The sequence below is a fragment of the Lucilia cuprina genome, chromosome 3 (genome assembly GCF_022045245.1).
Source record: "Lucilia cuprina isolate Lc7/37 chromosome 3, ASM2204524v1, whole genome shotgun sequence".
NCBI classification, from domain to species: domain Eukaryota; kingdom Metazoa; phylum Arthropoda; class Insecta; order Diptera; family Calliphoridae; genus Lucilia; species Lucilia cuprina.
This window is the reverse complement of record NC_060951.1, coordinates 12,712,193-12,735,639: the sequence shown is the minus strand read 5'-3', so window position 1 is coordinate 12,735,639 and position 23,447 is coordinate 12,712,193. Positions and strand designations below refer to the sequence as shown.

Below are 23,447 nucleotides of genomic sequence, written 5' to 3'. Positions count from 1 at the left end.
ATAAATGTTTCGTCGGCGGCTTATAATAGTATGTATACCGGCTAAGCGTTCCGTTATAATTTTCTTTTATATGATATCGAATTTCGAAACACATTTTACAAAAAGTCGACAAAACAACTGTAAAAAAACTAAACGTGTATTTTGTAAATAATCATAACTTATTATAAAACTAATTTTAATTGGACTAAAACGAAATTCTATAAAATAAATTAATTTTAAATGACGTTTGCTAGCAAGACAAAGTTGTCTTAACAATTGCACGGTAGTAACCCCCTATATATATTAAACAAATTTTTACCATGCTAAACATAAAATTTTTGTTTAAATAAAAAAAACTATTAGGTTAAGACACCATTCATTAGCATTATAGCACGGTTAAGACTAAATTGGTGAAACAATTGTTTAACAAACTTTATCTTGCTAAAATATTTGCTAATAGAATTTGGTTTTTGCGCTAATTCTTATATAAATTTTTGTTAAATTATTGTTTTTTACAAAATGTGCATTTAGTTTTATTTATTTTATAACAGCAGCATTTTGTTTCCCCTATACATTGATACAAAAAAATTAACATTTTTTGTATTGATATTTTGTTTAAAAATATTTATATATTATGGATTTCAATTTCAACTAAAATAAAAATATTAAAATTTAATATCTTGTTAGTATATTTCTCCAACATCTAATTAGATAAAACTGTTCACCAATTTAAAGAATAACAAAATCACATTAAACAGCAAATAAACCCATTATGCGAGTATTATTCAAAATTTTTTATGAATTATAGAAATCTAAGTAAATGGAATTAGTTCTCAATTTATAGTTAACTAGACTTTAAAATAATTTCTTTACCTATAGAGCTCAAAAAAGCTCTTTCGCAATCTTATAAATATTTGTTGAGTCGAATAGTAAAATTTTAATTTGAACAAGAAATCGCAAACATGAAACTGGAAGTTCATGTTTAATTTTTCTTTGATTTTTTTTAAATTAATCACAAATTCGATAGATGGAAAAGTGCACATGCTTAAAATTATCAAGTCATTTATAAATAAAAATGTTTACGGAAATAGATATGTTTAATAAACATCAAGTTTACTTTTATTTTTAGAACAATATTTTCATGAGCACATTTTACAATATCATTCAAATGAGATTTATTCAAAATTGTTTTGTTCTTAGATTTGAATTGGAAAATTGTATTTAATACTATTTTATTATGCCCAATAAACTACAACTATGTTAATTACTCAACTTTGACTTGAATTTAATATGGCAGCACTATAATGTAGTCGACATTTTGACGAAGTTCAATCGAGTACATAAATATTTTCTCTCACAGAGATGGAAAAAGAAAAATAAATTTTCTGAATTATTAAACATTAAAAAAAGACAAGTGTTATTAAAAAAATATACTTTAGTGTTTGTTATAAATAAATGATGAATTGATTTCACTGCATGGGCAGTTGTTTGCCCTAAAAACTTGATGAAAATTCGTGCTGAAAGTTAAAGTATTTCGTTGCACGTCTCGCAGCAGCTCCCCCCACAAAAAAAAATAAAAAAAAAACAAAAAAAGGTTGAAAAATCGCCTTCGCCCATAATCGTAATCAAAGTTTTCATATATCCTTTATTAAACTCTGTAAGATATTTTACTATGCACGTACACATCGTCCAAAACTTTACCATATTCTTATTACATTTTGGGCTAAACTTGGATACCTCCTGAAAAATTTAGTTGGCTCACTTTTTCATTGTACTCCTTTACATTGGGCTAAGGTGGATGCGCCTTTTGCTTTAGTGAAAATTTGTATTATAATATATAAGAATTATCAGTGCAATTTGTTGGATATATTTATATGTATGTATATAAAAAAGACCGATCGATGGTGTAAGCATCTATTCCGCAAATTGTATATTGAAAACAAAAAATAAAAAATAAATTTTAAAAAAGTGTCGTTTTGTAATTAAGTAAAATTTTAAAAATTCATTAAGTGCAATAAGAAAAATACGTTTACTAAAATGCTGCTGGTGCATTTGTTGTTGATGCATTATCTTTGTTTATATCCAATTTGATTTGCGGAAATAATAAGAACAACAATAATTAGAAGATTTTTTCTTGCAACTACCACCACCAACATCACCACCACCGCCACCATCTACCCTGACTGCCAGCCTGTGTGCCTGACCACCAGCCTGCTGTTTTTTGTATGTAAGTTACTTCTTCGTCTTTTTCACTACCTACTAATCGTTGTTCAACTCTGCTCAATTGCAGTATGAGTGAGTAGATGGAATAAATATACGAGCGTTTTTTTATTTAGTTTTGTTGTAGTTTTTTTTTTGTTGTTTTTATTGTTGAAGCACTGTTGGTTAGTTGGATTTTAACGATTGTTGGTTGTGTTGTATGATTGCTTCAATGGCTGTGGAATTGTGAGTTATTTGGTTTTTGTTAGTTTTCTTGGTTTCTTGTCGAATATTTTTCCTGTTTTGTTTCGTTTTTTTTTTGTTACATTATACAACCAAACATTTTTATTCGAACTCCTTATACCTACTTTTATAATACAAAAAATATTACAGTCATTGTGTATGTGTCACATTTTGAGTTGGTTGATGGTGTTACTTGCTATTGTCACTAAATACTATACATTATCATTATTTTTCTTTACTTATAACTTTATATCTTTGCAAATATCCTATAGTAGTTTAATATGTTTTTAAATAATAGAATTAAAAAAACTTACAATTATAAAAGATGGATCATATTATGTTTAATTTTATTAATTTATAATTACAAAACTTTATCGGCCAATAAAGAAAATCGTCAAAATAACCACCACAGATTTACTCTTTACTGTTTTATTCAGAATAACTACACTTTTAGGGTTTTTAAGTAAATAAAATGACTGAGGATATGTAACTTCATTGAAATTCTAATTGAATAGATGACATATTACTCAATTCTTTGGTCGCATCGATAACCTGTAATCGAAGACAATAGTACGTTATATACTACCTCTATGGCGGCTCCACATAGCAAGCAAAAGTCCGGTAGAGTTTGATACCCTACAATCCAATTTACTGCTCCATTACTGATTAGTTTTGTGCCGGAGCCATCCTCCAATGGGAGGCTTAACCCTTTGGTCCAACTCGACCTAGGCACTAGTACACCGTATGACCAATATACCAATGCTAAAATATATCTTAAACCCAGAACTATCGTTGGGTATTCCGAATGACCATTTAATGACCATGTCAGCAATGTAGGCACTGTAACCTGAACTAGTATCTATTGTGTATTAATACTGAAAACACCTCAAACAGTTGGTCGGATGTAATCCATTCTTCCCTTTTCGAGGGTGTTGCCCTGAAGTCTAAAATCGTTTCTTATTATCAAGAATTTTATCTTTCGCACAAGATGTTTGTGTACTTTACACGCGAAGGCTTTTTACCAATGTAGACTCATGATATGTAAGAACAGGGTCCATAAATCGTCTTGTAAACATTACTAGTTCATATCTTGCAGGACTTATCCAGCAAAAATCAATCAAATGTGCAAGTAATGACAAAGTGGTTCGATTTTAATGATTTTAACGTTAGCATTTTTTTTAGAGATTATGTGTTTATGCAAGAATTAAAAATAAAAGAAACAGTACAAATTTGATGATTCGAAAAGGTTGTTTCATTGGTTCGAGCTATTTGTTTCGTATATAATTTGGAAGGTATTTTAAATATTTTTAGGGCAAATATAAGGACTTATTGTAAAAACTTGCATCCGTATTTGTCTTGGTTAGATGCTTTTACACACACCACACAAACAGTGCAAACACCGATTTTTTCGCGTTTTTATGGACTTGCAAAGGCACATATGTCAATTTTTTAAAAATGTAAATTTTGAAAAAAATTACAAAAATTCAATATGTTTTCAAAAAAAATCAAAAATTTTGATTTTTGTACAAACTGCACAAACACTGCATACACTAGAAAACAGGCTTGCACAAACGTAAAATAAGCCGCTTTTGTAGTCTATTTGGCTCTTTACACATAAATCCCTTTTGATAAAAGTAACAATCTGATTTTATTTTAAATGTTTTAAATACATTATAGGTTAAATTTAGGAAGTCGGATAAAATTAAGTTTATTAGTACTATTATTCAAGAAGTGCTTTTTGCTGGGCTAATTAATTATAAGTTAGGATAACATTATTTTATTTTTAATCCTTACGATATTATTGGGTTAGGTTAGGTTGAATTTAAGATATATACTACATATATTCCGAAAAAACACACTTAGACCACAATGTATACACTCAGTTTCCTGTATGTAATTCCAAAGGAATTTTCTTTCAGTGTACAGTAGGATTATAACTTTTATAATTTTTTTTTTAAAATCAAATCCTACCTATACATTTCACATAGAGTATAAAAAAGTACGATGAAAGAGTATAACAGTTTTTTTCCTAGCGTTAACTTTAGCAGCATATTTAAGTCATATTTTCCAATTTTCAGAGCATATTATAATTTTTTAGTGCATATTTTAAAATGAATGAATATTGATTATTTTATTACATTTACGTTATAAATGTTTAGAGCATATTTTTGGTTTCCGTGCTTATAATTTTTGGTGTGTGTAGAATATGGTATTTGCAGTGACTTATCTACAACCCTTTCCCCTTTTAACTTGGTATTCATTTGAAGAGAAATATTTGGTTTATATGATCAAAAAAATATATAATCGCGTTTTTGATGTGATTAAGATGTCGTTTGTAAAGTATGACATCAATTAACTTAAATCAGAATCAGTTTTTAATTCTGATAAATAACAATTCTGACTTGGATTCTGCAACAACACTGTCAAAACAAATATGTTTATTAAGCTTAAAGTGGAATTAATTATAATTTTTTAATCATAGTTTAGTATAATTTTATATGGAATTGGCAATACTCAGTGTGCTTTGCTGTCCTAAGAACAATATAAATAAAAACACACTTTACGTTTTTTTATGATTTTAGTTGTAATAATTTCCCAGATATACGTTTTATGTATTTAGTTCATATGGGAGATATGACAACTACTGCAGGTAATATAACTTAGAATTCTAATAATCTAATAGTTTCCCAAATATACTAATTTTTGTATTTAATTCACATAAGTTTGGGTATTCTAGCTTTAACAGCTTCCTATTTACAAAAATTTCATATTTTCTTTATATGAGGGATGCAAAACCCCCCTGCAGGCAAAAATTGCCAACCCAGCGACAGCTGTATGAACCGAAAATTTTTCCCAATGAAAGCACTATCGGTCACAGTCGAAGAGCTAGACCGTCAATTATGTTTCCAAATGTTCACATGAATGTTTCTGTTTGAATATATAATTTGTATGATGCATATCACCTACTTGAAATTTCGCAACAAAAAGTAGCCTATAATTTCTTTCAGACATACAAGAAGGATATATAAAATTAGAACCGAGAATATTGCTGATCATGTGTGTACTATTATAGATCAGTATATATGTATGTACATATTTCATATATTTTGACGTGGCCTTGTAAACTGCGGCAATTATGCTACAATTGTTTATAATAAAATCGAAAAGTCTTATATTCTATAAAGACTTTATTCCGCTAATGTTATATTATTATTAGTAAAGTACTTCTTTTTTGTAATAATTATGTGATATAAAAATAATATATTTATTCTCTTTTTAGATTTCTCTCTTCTGTAATAACAACATCCGCCAAAAAATTTACGTGAAAAAAATCTATAAAAATGTCTCGTTTTGGTCTTCGAAGTTGTTCAGATGGTTTAAAACTTTTAGAAGAAAAAAACAATCGTCGTAAAGCTTCAAATCCCACATCGATATCCACAAAACGCATATTAACACAAAAGGAATCGAAATTTTCGACACAAGTCAATAACAATGAAGAAAACTTAATTGATGATATTAAAATTGAGTCAGACGAAGTAGAAAAGTGTTCTGATACCTCTGATAAACTGGCGAAGAATAAAAATACTGGAGGAGTTGGTGAAGATGACGACGATGATGATGATGAAGATAATAACAATGATAACGAAAATGATGATGATGATGACTACAGACAACAATCTCCAATTTGTAAGGGAACACTTGTCTGCAGTTTGCCTTTAGATCGTATCAATGAGATTATACAGAAGCTTAATTTAAATAAAGCGAAAATAGAAAATGAAAAGGAATCTGATGAAATAATGATAGAGGAAACGTTGGATAACGACGATGATGAAGAGGAAGATGCCAACATATCAAAACAATCTGCGTCGAATATTAAGAATCTTTGTTTATACTGTGATAGGAAGTTTTCATCTCATAAAATGCAATTAAAACACGTCGACAAATTTCATTGCTTGCAACAGGACCGCCGATGCAGTGGCCGAAATGCTCAGTTGCAACAACAATCGAATTCAACTTCGCGAAAACGCAAGTCAGCCATTAGGTCACAACATTTTCCAGGTTGCAACTTTTGCCAGAAAACCAAAGGGCCGTTGCAACCAGTTATATTACCAGCAACGGAATTAAGTTCTTTGTTTCTTCATTTAACCGACTGCCATACAGATAAATATTTTGGTTGCAAAACGTGTGTTATACGATTTCAAAATATATCTAAATTATCCAAGCACATGGAAGTAGTTCATAAAACATTACCATTTGCTTTCGATGAAAGCAGCAGTAAATCCAAGGACAATGATACTGATTCTTTAGTTTCCATAGACAAGTTAACTATCGGAGAAAGAAGCAAGTTGTCATTAAAACGACAGCAGCGATCTCAAAAATCATTAAATAGTTGCATGAATGTCAGTGGAAATAGCGTTGGTACAGTTAGTTCGACGTCTCAGTGTAGCACTGCCATAGCACCGAATACATCTGTAATTGGCGCGGAAGAGCCAATTTTATCCCGTTTGGGATTGACTCAAAATCGTCTACCGAACAACCGTAAAGGTGTTCGATTGCGAAGGGAAAAATTACTTCCGGAAATGCTCCTCAAGTCCGAACAGAATCACACATCATCAAATAATTTTGCATTTGGCCAAACTACCTCCATATCTGCCTCTTCCACCTCCTCCACCACCTGTTCTCCTAAATTACGCGGCAAATCAATAAAATCCATTGGTGGATTTTCCGGCGATACGACTGCAGACGTTGTTTTTCGTGTTCCCACACGAAATGATATATTGTCGTGTGTATTTGACGACAACTTTTACAAAGAAGTGGTTTCGAATGTACGTAACAATTTACTCTTCCATTTAGATGGAAAAATTATGGGTAACTCGATCCAAGAACTAGATACATCTCTGATGCGTCACGCCCATCAACCTCAAATACGAAGTACACTAGTCAAAAGCCCAATTGTTGTTACGACAATGGATAGTGAAATTCATGCAGCAACAAGTCTTGCTGCTATCACAGCATTTCCTACGCTATTGACTGCCGAACAATTTGGTGGCGATGCAAGTTCTGCCAAGATTCGTCGACCACATACTAAGAACTCGTGGAAATGGAAGTGGGATAGTGTTAAAAAATTTAAGCTTATAAACGAGGGAGGAAAAATTGTTAAGAAAATGAAACATCCCATGCTGGGATTGCGCGATCTTTCTAAACTAGATATGTGGACCCAATTGACCATGCGTCAAAAGCACGAGTTATTGCAACAGCAAAAAGTTAACCAAACTCATGAAGATAATCACTGGCATCATGTCGCAACTGCTGCAGACACTTCAGCCGATTCATCGCGAGAGGAAAAACAGCGACTTAACGATCAACTAAACTTTATATTAGACATGCGTCTACTGCCACATATTATACTTGAGCAAAACGAACAGGCCATCATCAAATTAGAGAATGATGAATTTGGAATAGCTCCTACACAAATAGCAAGTGAAGACTGCGGGGAGAATTTTATGGCACAAACTTTTGCAGATGAAAGCTTTCTGTCTATGCTTAATCTTCTACCAAATTATGACACTCAAAATACTCGCACAAAATTGGTGCTAAGCGGAGAATGGGCAAGACCTCGATGCTATCTCTGCATTTGTTGCGGAGCAAAGTTTGAAAAATTGAAATCCTTAGAAGAACACAAAATGTTTCGTCACTCTCAGATCCTATCGACTCATTACGAGGTTGTTGGTCGCGAATTATTAAATGGAAATCTTTTGCGACATTTATTTATACCGAAAAAAGCTCTCAGTCGTTATGGAAACGATAGCGACAACAGCTTGATATACAGTGGTGCTGCTCGTCGATTGTTTTGGCATAAAAATGAAACACTTATTCGTGAAATTACCAATAACGAGGAGTCCTCCGACAGTTTGCAATCAGTGCTTCACAGTTGTGCAACAAATTCGCCAAGTCTAAAGAATAGCAGCAGTTGTACTGAAGACTGTGACATTGATTCAAAATTGTCAACCACAGCTGCCTTACAACTGGTTGAAGATGGAACAGTTGTCTCGCCAACTCACAGTATTCAGTCGTGCAGCTCATCATCATCATCAACTGGACTTAAGAGACAATTGAAAAATGCAACTAGTTCACGGTCGTTGCCAATAGTAAATGCTACTAGTAGCGGTGGCAATAATAATAGCAACATCAGTGGATCCGGTTGCTCTAAATGTGGTCGCAAATGTAATGGTGTTCTCGATCTTTATCGTCATATGCTCGATTGTTCTGGTGACTATATATGGTCACTAGCGAAGAAACGAAAATACCGTTACTATTGCGGATCTAAAAAACGGCGACCTTGTAATAAGCACAGTATTTTGGAATTGAGAAAAAATAAGAGCAAAACTGCAGTTAAACCACTTTCTATTTCAAATGATAATACTACCGAGGAAGGTGCGGTATCATCATCGAATTATACAAAAACCAAATCATCACCTCGTTCTCGACCAAGTGATGGTAAGTTAATAAAAAAATCTTTATGAATACGGAATACGTTAATGTAGTTATTCCAGCATGAAACATATAAAATGTTTCCAAGATTAACTGTTTCTAGAAAGTTATGTACAACAACACACCAAAAAAAGGCGTAAAAAAGCTAATAATTTTAAGGTGTTAAAGAGTGAAAATGTTTTTATTTTATTTTTTAAATTATTATTCATTTGTTTTTGATTGAAAATAACATATTAATTTTAAAAACGTTTCATTTTAGCTGAATCCATTAAAAAAATGTTGGAAAATTTACCTCCGAAACGTATATGCAAGAAAATATTTCCTACTCTGAGTAAGACTAAGAAATCCATCAAAAACATTAAACCTAAACTATTAGCTAAACACAAAATTTACAATAGTCTAAGAAAGACTCGAGTACGTCAAATGTCTCAGGCAGCTAAAATTTTATCTAAAACCAAATCTCAACTAAAAAAACCTAAGAAAATGGCAACAAGGTCAACTGCTTCCACTATAAAAACTAAAGTTGTTAAAAATAGAAATAACAAAAATAAGAAAGCTATTAAAGCAACAGTAAACAAAAGCGTTGAAAAGAAGTTAACAAATGAAAATCCACCAACCAATGATGAAAAATTGAAAAACAAACTAGAAGAGAGTTCAGATGTAGTGGATAATTGTAGCATAAAAACAGAGAATGAAAACGTAAAAGATTGTACGTTAAGCGAGACTATTGAGTCCGTTCAAACTACAGAAGTTGAAACTAATGATCAAATATTGCAAAATTCTAGTGATCTGTTAATTTCTGACAATTTAAAACAAAATAAAGAACAATTGTTGTCTCAAGATGAAAAATTGAAAAAAATTTCAGATCCCATTGAAACCTCTACAAAGAAAATATCCGAGTCAGTTATAAATGTCAGAAATATAACAACGTTACAGGAAAAAGTTCCACTGGAAATTCAAGACCAGACAAAAGCTGCAAGTAATACAACAGTGACTAATATAATTGGAATGTCTGACTCTGAACGTAACACTCAAACAAATAGTAAAAATGTCAAGAGGAGTAAACGTATCAGTGATTGCATTGCGATGTTAACTGGAAAGTTAGAAGAAAAACTTAAAACTGAACAGAATACTGTAATTCGACCAATACAGGAGAAAAAATCCGCTAGTGATATGTCACAGCCTTTTAAAATCTTTACTCCACCTGCAGTTCCACCTATACCAATACAACATCAACCAATATTTGCTATGCCAAAACTTGCTGATGACACCGATAATGAAAAGACTTCTCCTAAAAAGACTCCTAAACGAAAAGCTATGTCCAGGCGCATTATAAAGACAGATGTGTCTGAAAGTAGCCCTCTACCTCCTGTTATGACAAATTTTATGAATAAACCCCTTGACAATCCTAAAATAATAACTCCAATTGAGATTACTTCTGTACCAAGAGAAATTTTATTGCCGAAGACATTTGTGTCTCAACAAATTTCTTCAACACAACAGAGTATAACAACGACATCAGTTAAAAATCTCCCAGAAATTGTATTCGCACAAGTTGAAAACAAAAGGCCAACAAATCTAATTCCTACAACAGTAGTCGCTTCAATGCCTCCACCGGTTATGCCTCCGACTGTATCAGGAATATTGCCGAAGATGCCACTTTTTATACCTATGGATAATGTTAGACAACCGATAGCAGCAACTCATATTACACCGATAGGCTTACCATTAACAAATTTGCCTGTTCAGGTTCCAGTACCTATTTCAATAGAAAATGTTCCCCAAACATCAAACGCTTCAATATCCACTACTGTCACTGTGGCTGGTGGAAATATTATTCCAACTCCAGTGAATCCTATTATGACAACTGTACCTGCCCACCTCTTAGCGCCGCCGGGACTTCAAATAACTATGCAGAATTTCAATGCAACTAATGCAGTTGCAGAGCCTTTAAATTTGTCCAATTCTTCTAAAAATGTGCAGAAACAAAGCCAAGACTTGTCTTGTACAGGTGTTCAACGAATAAGTGGTATACCTGCACGTCGTCAAACTATTTGTGGCTTCGAAGTACGTAATTTTGCTATCTTTGATGAAATGGAACCATTAGATCTATCTAAAAAACCACGCCCTGAAAAAACTCTTGCCACTGTCCCTTTTCCACCAAGACACATAGAGATGGCTTCTCTATTATTACCACCACAACCAACTCTCGGTGTACCAAGTGAGTCACCAATCTTAGGTATACCGCCTCTAACACCAGAAGCTTTGTTAAATAAGCCATTCTATTCGAATTTAGATCTACTGAGAATACCCCAAGTTCGTAATCCGGTAGCAGGTCAACAAGTTGCCGTTGTCACGAATGAACCTGCACCACCACCTGCTATTATTATCAATACCACTCCTTCTATTCCGCAGCCCACTAAGGTGGCCAATAAAAAACGAAATAAGCCACAGGCAAATATAAATGCTATGGTTCCGCCTCCAGCTATAAATAACGTTGAGGGTTTAACGTTTAATTCAATCGCAACCACAACTACATCTAAGACCAATAATGCCAAAGATTTTATAAGTAACACCACTAAAAAGGAATCAACGACAAAGAACAAAAACACTCTTCGCATGGATGAAGAAGTTATAAATCATATAGATGATGCAATTAATTCTGTTATAAATGCTGTTAAAGCAAGTCTCGACAATGAAGAAGCTGAAAAGGCTCAAGAAATGCTGCAGATTAAAAGCCAACAACAAGCACAACCTTTGAATCAAGTAAAAACTACTGATGATGTCAATGCTCCGAAGGAGTCAATTGCTGAATTTAAATATTTAACTGCCGCCCGACGAAATATGCGTTCAAAGACTTTAGACTGTCGACCAGCGGCCCTAAACAAAACAAATACTAAAAATTCAACCGTCAATATTAATCAATGTCAGGATGATACTGCTGCAGCTGTTGTTGTTACTACAAACACTACAGTTATTACTCCTGTTGTTCCTATTACTCCCAATAAATCAACGCTTAACCAAAACAATGAAATCATCAAATGTTTAGATAATAAAATTCAAATAAATGATTGCATGTTACCAGTGAAACGTTCTGAAAACATTAAGGATAATATAGAAACTACAAAGAATGAAGTTCAAGTTCAAAAAGCTTTAGACTTGGAATCGAAAATTGTGGATAAGCCCTCTAACGAAAACCTAAATAATCGAAACAAAACATTAGCCGAGGAAACGCAATCTGTGAAAATTGTTGAAAATCCCATCAAGGAAATTGTTATAGAGACACCTAAAACTTCTTTAGAATGTATTGCGATAACAGCAATGCCTGCAATTGGTCAAGTGGAAGATAGTGCTAATAAAAATATTGTCAATTCACTAACAACGAATACGAATACTACTATTAATTTAGATTTAGAACAAATGAGCAATAATAATAATACCTCATCAGGATTTCATAGTTCAGCACAATCCGATCAACAAACCTCTGTTATGTCAACGACAACATCGGCAGTATCAGTGGCAGCTACAGCTACGGGAAGTGATACAAAGAAAAAACAAAGGCGACGTCGTAAAAATGAGTTGGCTGCAATTGTAGCTGATCAATTACTGGAAAGTTTCAAGCTTGATAAAGCGCGTCGAGACAACTTGAAGAAATTGGAGAATTTAGCATATGAAAAAAGTGAGGATTTATTATTGACAGGAATGCTTTTAATGTCAAGTACCAAAAGGAATGTGGCGTCATCATCTTCAAATAACATAAATGCTTCAACTGAAAATATTGAAAGTAGCGTTACTATAAAACGAGCCGGAAAATCTCAAAGAAATAATCAAAGTATTGAAGGTCAAAAACAAAATGAAGTTAGTCCCATTGAAAATAAATCTGTTGTTGAAAGTTCAGCAGTAAATGAAAAGTCTTTGGAAAACGATAAAGATCCTTTGGAAGTTAGCGATGCAGTCGATGGGAAAAAGAACAACAAGCGTCGACCGTATCGTCGTCGTGGAAAAACACTTGATAATGAAAATATAAGTAAATTGAAATCATCTCTAGAATCATTTTCGATTGATATAGAAAGGCAACTTAACGAATACGAGGCAAAAAATGTAAATGTCTTTAAAAGTGTTTCATCCAACGAGAGCGCAAAACAATCCGGCAATTCCAAAAACCAGAACTCTACAAATGTCAATAAACCTTCTATAGTTCTAAGACCAAGTATTCTTTCCGTAACACTTGAGTCCGGCGGTAATCAAGAGATTCCACAAACACCTACCAAAATTGTGGCAAATGATTCAAATAAGACTGTCGTCTCAAGCAGAGATCCGCGTCTTAATAAAAACATTCACAAAGAAGGAGAGAAAAACAATGAAGTAGCCACCTGTACAAGTGCTGCAAAAGAAACGGTATTATCTCAAAAAAATAATACAGGTCCTGAGGATATAGGAGATTTGGACGAAGACAATTATTTGACTGAAATTGCTAAAAATGTCAATGAAAAAATTATGTCAACCGAAAATGAAGAATTTGCTTTCAAAGACGATGGTTTTGAAATGGTAAACGATATGGGAATGGATGATTCAAATAGTAAATTTTCAAGGCCTCCCACATCAATGAGTGTTCGAAGTGCACCTAATTTCAATGATGATCGTTCGAATTTTGGTTCTATTTGCGATGAAAATACGAATACCGAAGTTATGGACATGGATTTGGATGACGAAATGAGTGTATATACCAGTTACTCACAAGATTTGGGTCGTGGGCGTGGTCGAAGACGTCGTCGTAGACGTAGTATTTTGTTAACGCGAAAACCTAAGAAAAGAGCATCAAGTCGTGACATGTCGGCCGAAAAAATTGAATGTATTTTATGCAAAAAAGTATTTTACAGTGCAAATTCTCTATCGAAGCACAATATGACACTGGCACATGTATCAAAAGTTTCCGAGCAAGAGTATTTACTATCGAAATCACATTCTAATATTCAGAATCTTACGAATTCTGAAGAGCTACAGACGTATGGTACTTTGGGTCCATATGCCAGAAGGTCTACTAGACGATCCACTATATCTGAACCTCCCATGCTTTCCCGTTGTGAATCAAATCCATCGCCGTTACCAGCTATAAATTCTACTGTAGTTCCGCCATTACAAAAAGCTCAATCTCCCCAGGCTTCATTAACAATCAAATCAACAACAACGGCGCAGACAAACGCGACGGAAATAAATATTAGTGTTCAAGATGATCTAAAACAAACAGAAGCTCTTGTTGATACACCCAAGTCAACAAAGACTTTACAAAAACCCACCACAAAAGAACAAATTCCTGAAAATGAATATGATGCAAATATAAGTGTTAATACAGCATACAATGGAAACTCCCGTTTAAATCTGAATCCAGATGAAAGATTGTTTTTTGAATGTTGCAATATATTAAAAAGTGCAGAAACTCCTCGAATTAGTAATGCCGTAAGCACGGGTGAAGAATGTAATATTAATGCTAATTACTCATATGCCTATAATCATCAGGAAAAATCCACTCAACCCAGTATTAATGTTAATCGTCCATCTGGAAATAATTTAACTATTGAGCCTTCCTCCATGCGTACATCTAATATACCTGCAAATCATCATCAACTAGCTCCTCTGCAATTGCCAAATAATAATTTGCATGCGATAAGCCATCAACCAATGATGGACCAACAACAAACTTTATTTAGGGATCCGCAAATGATTAATCAACCAAGTTGCTACAGCAAACCCCCCGTACATGACAATAGGTAAGTTGTATACACGGTTGTTAGATCTTACAACGTTGTCAGTAAAATGTCTTAAAATTGTCTGAACTTGCAATTTTTCTTTTGCAACGTTGTCAGAAAAAGCATTACCGAAAATATTGCAAGAAAAAATTTGTAATTTGACAGTATTATTAGACATTTTCTGCGTATTTTACTGACAACGTTGTAAGATTTTACTTTCGTATCAGCAGAAAGTTATATTTTCAGTTAAAAAAATAAATATTTCTTGATATTAAGATGTCTAAATATGAAATATAGTTCAAAGAACTTGGTTGCAAAAGTTGGTCTCTGTACCATGACTTCACAAATCTGTTGATGAAGTATATTTTGATATATTCTCTAAACTTCCACATACTTTCATATATATCTAATGAAATCTATTCATTTGAATTGTGTTATGTGATTGAAGATAATGTTTTAATATATGTAATCAAACATATTATGACAATTTTTTGCGATATTTAGTTAGTTAGTTAGTTAGTTAGTTAGTTAGTTAGTTAGTTAGTTAGGTAGTTTGAAAGGAGGATGTACATATATACATCAAATCCAAAGAAATACACCTAGGCCTCTATCGGTCTCCTTATACAGTGCCTCAGGTTGGAATCGAATCCACCACCCCCGGTCTACCAGACTAGAACACTAACCTACCGGAGGCCATTTTGCGATATTTGCAAATACATAGCAAAAAAATCTAACCAATTAAATCTTTATATGGCAAATATTCATATAATCAACTATTATTATTTTCAGAAATGCAAGATCTCCAACATACTCAGCAATTTCTCATTTATCTGCTGTTACCAACACCACATCTAGATTTAAAACAAAGGCTGCAATGAAAGGCTATGAAAATGTTAACATCGATTTAAATCAACAGCAAGAATCTAAGTCTCGTACTATATGCAAATTGACAGAATTGGCCGAGATTGCATTAGGAAATGAGGAAAAACCAAACTCACATAGTTTTTCGCCAATTCAAAGCACTTTAACACCGCCGGAAATGTCTTCACATATAATACATTCTCATCAGGCGCCAAAAGCAAATATAGACAGTGCAATGCGTCCAAAGGGAATGGATACACCAGAGTACGTTACAACATTAGTTACCGAAAATATTAGAGAATGCAATGCACAGTTGCCCACAAGAAGCGAACGTACAAAAAATAATGAAACCCGAAGTTCAACATCCTCTAAAACCATTATGCATTCATCAATTATTAAGGCGGCAGTTGAAGAGCATCAGAAAGCTCAGACAAGTAATAAAATAATTATACCTGATCGGCCGTTTAAGAACATTGGTCTAGAGGAAAAGGAGACTATTACTTTCCAGAAGCCTAAAACTCCTGCCGTCAATCTATTGACAGAGGATAATAATAGCGTGTCAACAGGAAGTTTCTCTGATAGAGACGATTATGATTTCGGCTCTCTTAGCTGTGACGATGAAGTGAGTGTACGTGAGAGTAACGATAAAAATCAGAAAAATAATACCACCGAATCAAGCTCGGAATCTAGTCGTGCTACAGCAAAAACATTTGAAAACAAATCTCTGATAATGGGGCGAATTTTTAAGAATGCCAGTACGAAGGCTGCCATCAAAACTACTGCTGTAAATACTGTAAAAGTTAAAAGTGTAGGAGTACAAAAAGATCAAACCCCAGTCCCCAAAGCTGATCTTAACCAACTTTTCGATGAACTGCGTGGTAATTCTAGAGTCGATGATATTGTTAGCGATAGACACTGTACTACAAGTGCTGTTGAAATTAATCCTGCTGCTGGTGTTCCAAATGGAGGCAGTAGTCGGGTAAACCACAAGCAATACCAACAGCAACGTGAAAACTTGAAATCGGTTATACCAGCAGCATCTCCTCCGGCTGTAGTTAGTTCTACAACAGCAACACCGCCAGCAAATGCTAGAAAACCCAAAGCAAAGGTTACACGAGCAAAGTCAACTGGTGGAGCTAAAACACGCAAAGATATATCAAAATTACAAACAGAACTTGGAATGAGCCCCGACGAAATAAAGAAATTAATAGATGAAGGCCAACGTAAATCAAAACGTCGCTGTGCGACAAATCGTCCAAAGAAATTGGTTGAAATGTGGAGTTCAGATGAGTATGAAGAATTCCTTTCCACCAAAGACATAATTGCTTTAATTGAAGAGAAAGAACAACAAGAAAAACGGAAAAAGCGTAAAAACAGCGTGAATGTCTCCTCAAATACAAGTGAAGTTGCCAAAGAAAAAGAAAATCCAGATGTGACTTCAAGCACGAAAGAACCAAAACGTCGCAATACTCGCCGTATGAGTATGGCAGTAGAACGTCCCGAAAATGTATTACTAGATCGGGATGAGATATTGCCGTCAAAAAATGCAAAAGCAAAAAAGGCTGTTAATAAAAAGGAAGAACCTGTGAGTACAACTGCCAATACCACAAATGCCAGTGAATTAGCTGTAAGTCAGAAAATTGAGAAATCAGTGCCCGAAAAAGGAAAAGGCAAAAAGGCTAAGGCAACAGATATAATCGAAAACTCTACCGTGCTGCCAACAACAAGTGATAAAAGTAATGTTTCGCGCAAAAAACGTTCAAATAACAGTGTTAATAAATCTAAAAGTAAGCCTACACCAAAAGCAAAACCAGCTCCAGTGGTCAAGGATAGTTCTCGTACCAAAAACAAAAAACGACAATTTGAAGACGAAGAGGAATCCAATGAAGATATCAGTGTTAATGTAGACGTGGATGATGATGACGATGATGATGATGACTTTCTTATATCTGAATTGAAAAATAAACAAAATAAAACTCGTGGCGGTAAGGTGAAAAACACAAAAGCTGTAGCGTCCGTATCTGCAGCCATTTTGACAACAACAACAACAGCTAGCGCCAAGTCATCAACTCAAGAATCATCAGCAAAAAAGCGCGGTTCCAATAACAACAATACAAATTGCAATAACTCAAATATTGCAGCAGGCACTAGCAGCAATGCAAAAAATCAACAACAGAATCAACCAACAGGAAAACCTAAACGCAAAAATCAGTCCAATCAATCTCCTCCGCGTCGTAAACGTTTGGCAACTGAGAAACTCTACTACTGGTCTTCGTCCAGCGATGAGGACTTTGGTCGCATCAATAACAACAAAATTAATCACCAACCACCTGAAAACTATGAAAACGCTACTGGAGAACAATATCAAAAACACGGTTGGATTGTTGGCGATTCACATAAAAAATTGGTAACGCTCTTGGCCATTGCCAAAGGCAATAAAAAAGTCGATTCAAATAGCGGTGTAAAAAAGAATATTGGTAAGAAACGTAACTAAAACTTTAGTTAGTTTATGTATGTAGACCAAAAAAGTCAAACAAAGAATCTGCATCAATTTACCTTAATTAATATGTTTGTAAGTATGTTGTATGTATGTATATGAATGAGATGGCGGATTTTATAACAATTCTGTTACCATAAACATAAACAAGTATCAATAAGTATACATATATAGATTATATTTTAAATTTAACGGTACATACAAAAATATTATATAAATTTAATTTAAATACATACATATGTATATGTTTAGAATATGCATAGTAATTATTAATATTATAAATAAATACATAGAATTACGTAGATTTAATTCACATACTTACACTGTACTCATACTAGTGATAAATTCTACTAATCAACTATAATAGAAAACATATTCTAACATACAACAACAACTACTACTAAAACAACAAATTGTAACAATTCAAAAGTCAAAACAAATTGTTCATTAATCTTTTTGCATATTTTCAATAGTTTTAACTATTTATTTGATATCAGATGTACAGCATAGACTAGTCACATCTAAGCCATGCTTTTCTTGATATCTATTGATCTATTGGATTCGCTTGAAATGTGTAATTTTTGGTAATTATTTATTAAATATTCAAGTTTTTAGAATTTCATTAACAAAATCCAAAAAAGTAAATTGTTATATATTTGAATTATATTGTTTAGGTCGGACACGCTAACTAATCCTTGCATACCGAGAAGATCTAAGTCGTCCTCTCTATGGCGACTATGATAACAATGTCTTGTACCATATCCGTCTGATTAGTCGTGATTACAGTCGTCCTTTCTATGGCGACTCCGATAACAATGTCTCGTACCATATCCGTCTGATTAGTCGTGATTACAGTAGCCTAAGTGGCAGTCATACCTGTGCTATTTGCTAGAATACTTACATTACTTTTGAAGTTTGTAGCATCTTGGAATAAGGATAAAGGACAATTTTTACCATTCTCATAAAATTTTTACCATTCTGTCGTTTTCTGTGCAGACCAAGATAGTGTTTAATATGAGTCAAATTTTATAGGATGTTCTATCAAAATGTGAAATATAAAACCAAAATGAAACATCCTAAATATCTGATACCTACCCGCTCTTATACAGGATATGATGATTAAGTCTCGGTTTTAGTAGAGCAACTTTAAATATAATCGACAAATCGTGTAAAATTCTTTTAAAATAATGATTTTTCAAGCAGTTTTCTTATTTTTTTTTAAGAATTCTGCAAATCAAATGATTTAAATAGCAAAAATTATCGTTTTTATTAGAAATACTTTGCTAAATTGCCAAGTTCAAATCGCGAATTGCAAAAAAAGTCATGGTATAATTATTTATACCTTTGTATTTACAACAGTTTTGCACCCAATATTAAACTACTCCTGTGGATATAATTTATTTTGTTAGACTTTTGTTTAAAGCAGTAAACTATATAGAATTAATTTTGCTATTGTGTTCTTTCATTTTTAGTTTAAAAAACTTGGTATGTATGTGTATGTTAGTGTGTTGTATATGATCCAGTTATAAATCATTTAAATTATTAATTTGTCTGTAGAGGTACATACATTTATTAAGTGTAAATTGTTATAATATATAAACAATACCGATTAATAAAAAAACAAAAAAAATAATATTAATTAAAACACCCTCGTCGTTCCCTATATACCTTTGTTTTCTCAAAATTTTGTAAATGTACAAGAAGTAGTCGTAATATAAATTAGTTTAAAATAAGAAAAAAAAACAAAAACAAAATACAAATACTATATTTGAGTAGTTTAGCATAGATTATAAATAAGATTAAGTTGTAGTTTTGTAATGTAAGATTGACAGAAGAAAGAAGGCACTGTGCTATATATTGATAAATATAATTAATATATTAAATATAATCATAAATTATAATTAAAAAAAAAAAACACACACAAATTAACAAAAAGTTTTGTTGTATAAAGAATGTACTAAGTTTAATTTAATTATATGTATGTGTTACGTATTGTAATTTAGTATTTTTTTAAATAAATATTTTAAATTAATATAATCGTGAAAAAAAATAACACAGTAACACATCTTTAAAAAAAATAAATAATAACAATAAAGCAAAGCTTATAATAAAGATAAAAATATAAAAAAAATATGTAAGCCATTTTAAACCAAATAATTATTGTTTTATTTGATATCTCCTCCAAGATAAATCTACCCGAAATTGTAATTCTTCCGTACTTTCATGAAAACATCCTTATGAACTAGAAATCACATTTTTGAAGGAAAATTTAAGAAATTTGTCAAATATATCTCTGCACACATTAACATTAAAATCCGCTCTAAATCCTATTTTTGGATTAATTATCATGTAAGAAGTTTTTTTGCTTCTCCTGAAAAATTTGTTCAATGTTACTTAGGGTTTTTTGGATTTTATATGACGATATGTACATTCACTCTAATGTCTATAATTAACTTATAAGCACTTGTTTTACCAATACCTCACATACTCCGACATCTGGTTCTACCCACCGAGAAGACCCGAAATTATCGGCAGAGGGCTGTCAACCTCATCAACAACTACACACAACTAACACCTGTTTTTATTTTTTTTTTATAAATTTTGTATGTAATTCTTTAAAATACCTCATACCCGGTCCGTATTCAAAATTTGACTAGAAATGCGAAAAGAAAAAACCTAATACTTGAATATGAATATCCAAACAGGATAAATAATGTTTATACAGCAATCTATACCTGTGCCACCACCTGAATAACAATCTTGCTGCAATGTGGTAGCTTTTTTGTGGTTCTCTTCGGCCATTTGTATTTGGAAGACACTGAACTAAAAAGCCTTCATGACCAAAGGTTATTCCTCCTACCCTCAATTCCCCCTCCTGCTATAATAATAAATCCCGTCTCCTCCCCATCTTCATCCCCCACTTGTAAGATTAAGGTTGTTGGTAGCAGTGCCCAGAATCTGAATTGTTAATCAGTTAATAAAGAAGATTACTCGCTAACAGTTCCCCTCCGGTGCCACGACACGGGCCGGATGTAACTCCAAGTGTAGTCCATGTACTGCAAGGATCGTCTCTACCCTAAAATCTACTCGTGGGACCAACATATAGAAACTAAAATTAACAAAACAACAGAAAAAACAATGCGGAAAGGATGAAATTGGACCCTCATCCGAAGACAAACTTCTCTAGTCAAGAGACGGTAGTGTGTCTCTCAGGTGGTAGGAGCGAAAGACATAGCACTCTCCTATCCTCAAATACTCCTCAATCCGACAACAATACTGGCGACCAATTGAGGAGAAAAGGCCAAAAAGCAAATAACAGAAAGACATCCTCAAGGCCAGATATACCTAACCTCTTATCATTCTCGCAGATTGCCAAGAATACTTCACATGAACGCGATGAAGATGATCGCGTCAAATATCAAACTGTGGTGGATGAGTACCAAAAGTTTTTGGAGACCGCACACAGCACATCCAAAGGGCTGCTGAAATTGAAATGTCCAAGCAAAACAGGTTGAGGATAGTAAATCGCCAAAAACGAAGGAACAAAACAAATCCACTCCGAGACCAGCAGTCACCGCAATTACCGCCGTAGTTGAGACATCTGATAACATCTGATAATCTTAGGCAGTGCTGCCAATGCAAGGCATACATTCTGGGGTAGTTGCGAAACTAATGAAAGGGGTGAGTTATTCTATAATTTCATTAATACTAACAATCTTACATATATAACTCTGGCAACAGACCTACATTCATTTTTCCAATTACGGTTAATTGCAATAGCTAGGAGAAGGCATTGGACATTGTACTCATTAACGACAGATCTAAAATATCAGTTGATAGGTGGAGGGTATCCAATTAAAAGTCTTTATCAGACCACAATTGGAATCTCTTCGATATTAAACTACAAAACACGACGGAAAAATGCTCTACAGGAACCAAAAAAGGACCGATTGGTTTAAGAACTAAGGGATCTAGATCTTTAGACATAAGCTCAAGAAAATTCCCGTGGTTGACGTTTCAATAGTTGGTCTTGAAATTATAGAGGAAAACTTTAGCAAAGTCTTAGGCAAGTCTTTTGAAGTCTCATGCCCAATCACAAAGGCTAAGAAAAGCATTCCTTTATGGTGGAATTCGGAGCTATCTAAGCTACGTAATAAAACACGTAGAGCCTTTAACATATGCATAAAAAACAATAAATCGTGGCAGCCATACCGCGACAAACTAAAAGTCGCAAAAAACCTAATGGAGAAGTTTCTGCAAATCTATAGATAACACAAAGGACTCTAATCCAACCTATATTAAGAGGAAGACGACGACGACTCACTTACCTGGCTGCAAAGATGCAGTCACGGAAATCTTCACTGACAGTAGGACTCTATCGGAAATCAATAACAATATCATCTCCCATGATTGAATACTTGGGCGATTGATAGTTTTTTTCCGCTCAAATCACCAGGGCTAGATGGTATTTTGCTAAGGATGTTACAAAGTGCAAAAGAATATATCATCCCCTGGCTTCATAGAATATATACGCTCAGCCTTTCATTCATGTTCCGGTTAGCTTGAGAAAGCCTAAGGTTGTATTTATTCCCAAAGCTAGCAAAAAGAGCCATGAGAATGCGAAAAAACTTTCGTCATATTAGTATTTCAACTCAAAACGCTGGAAAGAGACATCGACTCACATATGAGGCAACGACTAGGAACGACTGCCTACCTTAAAGGACAATCTATAGAGACAGCTCTACATGAGCTTGTAGTTAGTTAGTTAGTTAAGTGCAAGCAAGTAGAACGAGGCACACCACAGGGTGGCGTAATCTTTTCACTACTTTAGGTCATCATTGTTAACTCGATTCTTATGGAACGGGACAACAGATGGATAAAGGAGTAAATCCAAGTAAGACAGACAGTGTTGGTCCTGGTGTTTTCTGTGAAGAAGTTGGTTTAAGAATATCCCACCGTCTTCCCAACAACTGTAGTGTATTTCAGGCTGAAATTTTTGCAATAATACTACTACTTCCCTATTAGTTAGACCATGCAAGAAGGATCTGTCAAGGCTGGGTCACCTGTTTGACATTACCCTTGTTTGGGTTCCTGCTCATAGGAACTACTATGGTAATGAACAGGCAGATGAGCTTGCCAGAACTGACTCTGCTCCTTACATTTCCAACGCCGTTTCAGTATCAACTCCGTTAATTTTTTTCAAGATCAATATCCTCAAATTCTTTCTTCAAAAGGCTGAAAATAGATGGAAAAGTCTAGACACATGTAAAGGGGTCAAACTATTATGACATATAGTGGCTGATGGCAGTAATAACTGGACACTGGGTAATAGGCAGGCATGCAAGTTGGCTTGGGTTCTATTTCAGTGATCATTGTCGCAGTTGCAAAGACAGGAAAAATAAAAATCGGTCTTCTATCTCCTCAGTGAA

General features: G+C 33.6%; 1 protein-coding gene and 1 long non-coding RNA gene across 2 annotated transcripts; one reads left to right on the top strand and one right to left on the bottom strand.

The window, feature by feature from the left end:
- Positions 1 to 1,574: 1,574 nt before the first annotated feature.
- On the bottom strand, positions 1,575 to 2,148 carry LOC124419017. The gene is made up of 2 exons (XR_006940343.1): positions 2,007 to 2,148; positions 1,575 to 1,893 (listed from the first exon to the last, which is right to left on the bottom strand). It is a non-coding gene; the product is annotated as an uncharacterized LOC124419017 (long non-coding RNA).
- Positions 2,068 to 19,943, top strand: LOC111681440. Its single transcript, XM_023443210.2, has 4 exons — positions 2,068 to 2,206; positions 5,702 to 8,919; positions 9,173 to 14,681; positions 15,450 to 19,943. Exons 2-4 carry the CDS (start codon positions 5,763 to 5,765, stop codon positions 18,013 to 18,015), a joined length of 11,232 nt encoding a protein of 3,743 aa, XP_023298978.2. The 5' UTR covers positions 2,068 to 2,206; positions 5,702 to 5,762; the 3' UTR covers positions 18,016 to 19,943.
- Positions 19,944 to 23,447: the final 3,504 nt, after the last annotated feature.

Coding starts and splice junctions, on each gene's coding strand:
- LOC111681440 (XM_023443210.2), top strand. CDS start 5,763: ATGTCTCGTTTTGGTCTTCGAAGTTGTTCAGATGGTTTAAAACTTTTA. Junction 8,920..9,172: donor TCGTTCTCGACCAAGTGATG/GTAAGTTAATAA, acceptor GTTTCATTTTAG/CTGAATCCATTAAAAAAATG. Junction 14,682..15,449: donor CCCCCCGTACATGACAATAG/GTAAGTTGTATA, acceptor TATTATTTTCAG/AAATGCAAGATCTCCAACAT.